This window comes from Berghia stephanieae, chromosome 2 (genome assembly GCF_034508935.2).
Source record: "Berghia stephanieae isolate SIO BIC M18660-M18661 chromosome 2, UCSD_Bste_1.3, whole genome shotgun sequence".
In the NCBI taxonomy this organism is placed as follows: Eukaryota; Metazoa; Mollusca; class Gastropoda; order Nudibranchia; family Aeolidiidae; genus Berghia; species Berghia stephanieae.
The window spans coordinates 112,792,903-112,797,902 of NC_088361.1; the positions used below are offsets into that span (position 1 = coordinate 112,792,903).

General features: G+C 36.0%; 1 protein-coding gene across 3 annotated transcripts in view; it reads left to right on the plus strand.

The window, feature by feature from the left end:
* The window catches only part of LOC144966270 (solute carrier family 28 member 3-like), a 37,670-nt gene that overhangs the window by 31,716 nt on the left and 954 nt on the right, over positions 1–5,000 (plus strand). For all 3 annotated transcript variants that reach the window (XM_078902479.1, XM_078902480.1, XM_078902481.1), the window contains 3 exons: positions 213–378; positions 2,624–2,767; positions 3,861–3,977. In XM_078902479.1, the coding sequence (XP_078758605.1) occupies positions 213–378; positions 2,624–2,767; positions 3,861–3,977 (427 nt within the window). The remainder of the gene's footprint in view (positions 1–212; positions 379–2,623; positions 2,768–3,860; positions 3,978–5,000) is intronic.

Here is a 5,000-nt window from a genome sequence, read left to right on the forward strand (position 1 = left end):
GTTTTTTTTTTAAACATTGGTTCATTATTCAATCATTATTGTAGATAGTTTCATCAAAAATTCGTTAAAATTAATGACCATATACTATCAATAACTTGTAACCATCTATAAACTTTTCACATCTTTAATATTGCTCTATTTTTATATCTCAATTGACACCAATTATTTCTTCCGTTTGTTTTTTTTTAAATGTCCTCTCTGCTATTTTTCAGAGAATCAAACAGTCTGAATTCCTTCTCGGAAGGCGCAGTTATGGCAGTCACTATTTGTGCTGCTATATGGAGCAATATGTTAGCTTTTATATCCATCTTGAACCTAATGGACACTCTAGGAGCATGGTTTGGTGAAAGGGCTGGAATTGAAGGGCTAACGTTTGGAGTGAGTTCAGGATATATTTTAATGAAAGATCTTTTTTAAATGTCGCAAAACTCGAATCCCATTAGTTTTTATTATTTCTATCATATTCATAAGAGCATGGCCATTGCAGGGAATAAAGAGCAAAATATTGTATTGTCTCAACCTTTTTCACCACGAATGTCGATTTTTAAAAAATCCCTTCCCACCATTGTACTGTTCCTTTCCAGGCTTTCTAAAAATAGTAAAACGCACTCTGCAAACGGAATAATACTTGTGCTCTTTGTTTACATTTATGACAGGCCATACGTTGTTAATAATCTGTCGCATTTTCTCCAATGAGAAAACATGAATTCCTTTCACTATTCAATGCTTAAATGCACAAATTAGATTTAATAAGAAGAAAGAGAAATATGAGCCGTATAAACGTTCTTTATGATTCATTTCTGTACAAATGCACCAATGCGGATTTTTTTTCTCTCTTTTTCTACATTGCAATCCATCAGGCCCAACATCAACGAAATACCAGCGCATACGAGCAGAGAAAAAAGGGATTAGACGAAGACAGGCAAATCTACAAAGCTACCAAACAATTGACGAATAAACTAATTTCGGAGTGTAAACAAAACCACATGCGAAATGCCATAACAAAAACACAAAGATATTCTAATTAATCAATGGTATAATAAGAACTGAGCAATCGGTGTAAAATTACCCACGTCAAAAGGTCCACAACAACTGGCTGAAAAGTTTTCAACTATTTTTGTAGACAAAGCTGCAAAGATACGTCAGGACCTCGATAGTCAAGACGCGCAAAGCGCAGTTATTTCACAAGAGTCCAGTCATTTCACAAGAGTCGCCCCAAATAAAACGTGTTTTCTCGATATTGTTCCGACCATCTATACGCCGATGACACGCAACTATATTCCGCTTTTCACCCAGGCCAAGAACAGACAGTGAAATCAAATGTTGAAAATTGTTGCCTAGCAATTGAGATTTGGATGTTAGAAAATAAATTAAAATTACACGATTCAAAAACAGAACTTTTATTAATTGGCACCAATAAATAAAGGGGAAAAAATAATCTTGATAGTACTGACATAGACGACTCAAAATTGAATACAGAGCAAACTGCCAACTATAAGAAATATTGACTCATTCTTTGATTCCAATGCTTCAATGCAGAATCACATAACAAAAACCTACCGATCTTGCTTTTATCACTTCAGAAATATTGGTAAAATTCGACATCTTCTTGATGAGAGCACTACACAAATTATTGTTCATGCTTTGGTAACCAGCGGGTATGACTAAAGTAATTCATTGCTTTTAGGTGCGCAGGCCAAAACGGTACAACGTTTGCAAACTATTCAGAACAGATCCGCAAAACTGATTAAAAAATAGAATGACCCTATAAAAGAAATTCTATATAATCTCCATTGGTTCTCAGTTAGTGAAAATATTTTGTAAAACTTGTAGTATTGTTCATAAATGCTTAAATAAACAAGATCCAGTGTGCCTCATGAATTACGTCAAAATTATAATCCAACACGGCCGCTAAGGTCGGCTGAAGACTCTCTTGAATTGTCCCAAGAACCAGATTATCCCTTAGTAAAAATTATTTTACTGTAAGTGGAGCCAGATCCTTACTAATTGGTTCTTTATAAATTACATGAAGGCCAATCCAGACAAGTTCCTCCAGGCTCTAGTTGTAGGCAAAATAACGCAGAATAAGTGCCCAGTATTTAATATTGATTCAGTAATATTACCGTGTTAAGGCCTCTCAACAACTAAACGTATTAAAAAGAATAGGAAGACACCTCTCTAAACTAAGTAAACTAACAATTTTCCATACGGTTATGTTATCAAATTTTAACTTTTGTCCACTTATCCAGCACTTCCGCTCAAGAGCAAATAATAAAAATGGAAAAAATACAGTGACTATACCGGCACTTACAAAGAGTTGTTAACAAAGGCTAAAGTTATCCCCCGGATTCAATAGTCTGATGTCACGTCGCCCAGCAACGGCGGCCATCGTGGTTCTAAACAAAGAAAACATGTACTTTTTATTCTTCATGCTGGCTAGAATTGTTCATATAATGTCTTGTGATCAGAATGTTTAAAAGTCAAAACATGATCAGATTTATAATGTTTTTTTTTCCTCTGGATACGCTTTGCAAGACACATTTACTGAAAACAACAAGCCCTAATAAATCTTTTCATTATCATTATTTGACAATTATGTAACAATAACAATGTATGTCCACAGTTGATTTGTTCCTATGCTTTATTTCCTTTGGCCTACGTGATGGGAGTGGACGTGTCGGATTGTCGGAAGGTTGGAGAACTCATTGGGATCAAACTTTTAGCAACACCTGTTGTTGGATATCAAGAATTGGGTTTCCTTGTGGAAGTAAGAAGAACAGACTGTGTAGAGTTATAAATGATTAATAAATAGAATATTTTCCCCCTGCCTTCTTCTAATAATCTGTTGTATAATGGAGTCTGTAATGTTTGACATGAAACAGTCATACAATAATTCTTCTGTTATTTTTGTTTAGCTCTTAACTTGATTTCATATACAAGGGTTGGCTGAAAAGTCTTGACGCGGCTCTTGTATTTTCAAAACTATAATAGATACGAGATTGAGAAAGGTATCCAAACAAAGCTCAGTTTACCTCCTTTCCGTTTATCATTATTTTAAATTTCAGCATAGTCACAATTCCCACCGACACAGATCAGCCAACGATGCACCAGTTATTGTATCGCTCGAAGAGGAATTACCGTGATAAACTTCGACACCATCGAGTCACTTCCGCTTGCACCTTCTGGGTGATGCGCTTGCAGATGGAGTCGCCATCACTGCCAAAATTTGCCCCTTTGAGGTGTCTCTTAAGTCTTTAGAAAAGGAATAAGCTACTTGGAGCTAAATCAGAACTGTTAGGGGGGTGTTCTACGACGTCAAGAAAAAATAAAATAACATTCTCTTTATTCATCCCATAGGGAAAATTTGTCTCTAGGGTCTATCCCAAAGGAAGACTGGAATAACCCAGGTGTCATCCACAGTACAGCGCCGCAAATTGAGCTAGAGTGAGGTGAATTGCTCAAGGCCACACAGCGCAGCGGCGGGTGATCGAACTCGGGTACCTTTCGGGAACGAAGCAAAGACGCTGCTGTTTATTGCATAATTTTTGTGTGTGATTTCTTCGACCGACATGTTGGGAGTCCGGGTTCTTTCAAATGTCAAATATGATAAATTACAATCAAGAAATAGCAGCTAAACGAAATTTGGTGACCTAATAGAAGAATAAATTACACTTTTTGATGTATAATTTATACTCGTGAGTTTGATACAATCGGAGATATTAAATGGGTGTCAAGACTTTTCAGGCAAGCCTAGTATATACGGATATTATTATCCTATTTTTAAACAGTTTAACGATTTCCAAGAGTTCAGTTATTTTTGCAAGCCAACTATTCTTTTCATAACACCGATATTATTTCAGAATCGGCAGGTCTTTGAGAACTATTTATCTTCATCTAACGAAACAGCTTGGCATTGGCAAGGAGACGATATAATCTTAGAGGCATCTAACACTACTTTAAAGGGAGGTGTCCTTCAAGTGAGTATTGGTCCTGTTTTGTTTTTCTTTTTGTTTCTTGATTCCACTTTCAAAGGGATAAGAAAGATTTATATTTATTTTCCTAGGGTGATAAGCTTGCAGATGGAGTCCGAACGTGAACCCACTGCTGTGTTTGTTTATAAAGACATTCATATTAAATGCTGTAAATTTCAAAAGAAAGACTTTCGCCGCGTGCCGAGTGAATCTAAATCTGAATGTTACTCGAATTCGATTTAATTCTGAGTATTTGTGTTCGAGGGCGGAGAGATGTGTTGAAAGTGACAGCCATTGTTGGTGTTTAGGCTGACGAATTTTGATAATCTTCGTTGGAATGTTTCTAAATCTGTCGTGTTCACACATGATTCGGGAAGAGCGTTCCAGTTCCAGTCTTTGGTAGTGTGGGGTGCAAATGCATATATTTGAAGATGTTTGAGTTTGTAGATTGGTGTTTTAGTATTTTGGGTGGGTTTTTCTTTGAATGCGTGAATTTCGTTGTATGTCTAGTTGTTCTGTGATGAGATGACCATCATTATATTTGTAATTTTGAACATGAGAATTAGTCATTGTTCTTTCCTGGCTTGCTCTTTTATGTTTGTTTTTGTTTTGTTTTTAATGGTTTTACGGCGCTTGCAACACATTTAGGTTATATCAGCGCCTGTAAAAAGGAAGAAAATGGGATAGTAAAAAGTTCTAGAATTACAATTGAAGCATCCAAGAGAAAGTAAGACATAGGGGAACTGGGAACAAAAAGGGATCAGATGTAGATTCCAAGAGCATATCACCAATGTACTTAGTTTGAGATCACCTATAAGTCTCATCCGGACACAAGAACAAAATCCAACAAAGAGGAACACACTCCAATGCTTACAGTATACATTAAAAAATAACAAATATACTAATACATAACAGAGAGATGATTTACAAGGAAAAAAATATCATCTCCCAAAACAATAACTATGCATTTGACTGTTTCCCTCCCAGCCAGGGCCATGAAAAAAACTAAGTAATCTCCTTCACAGACAA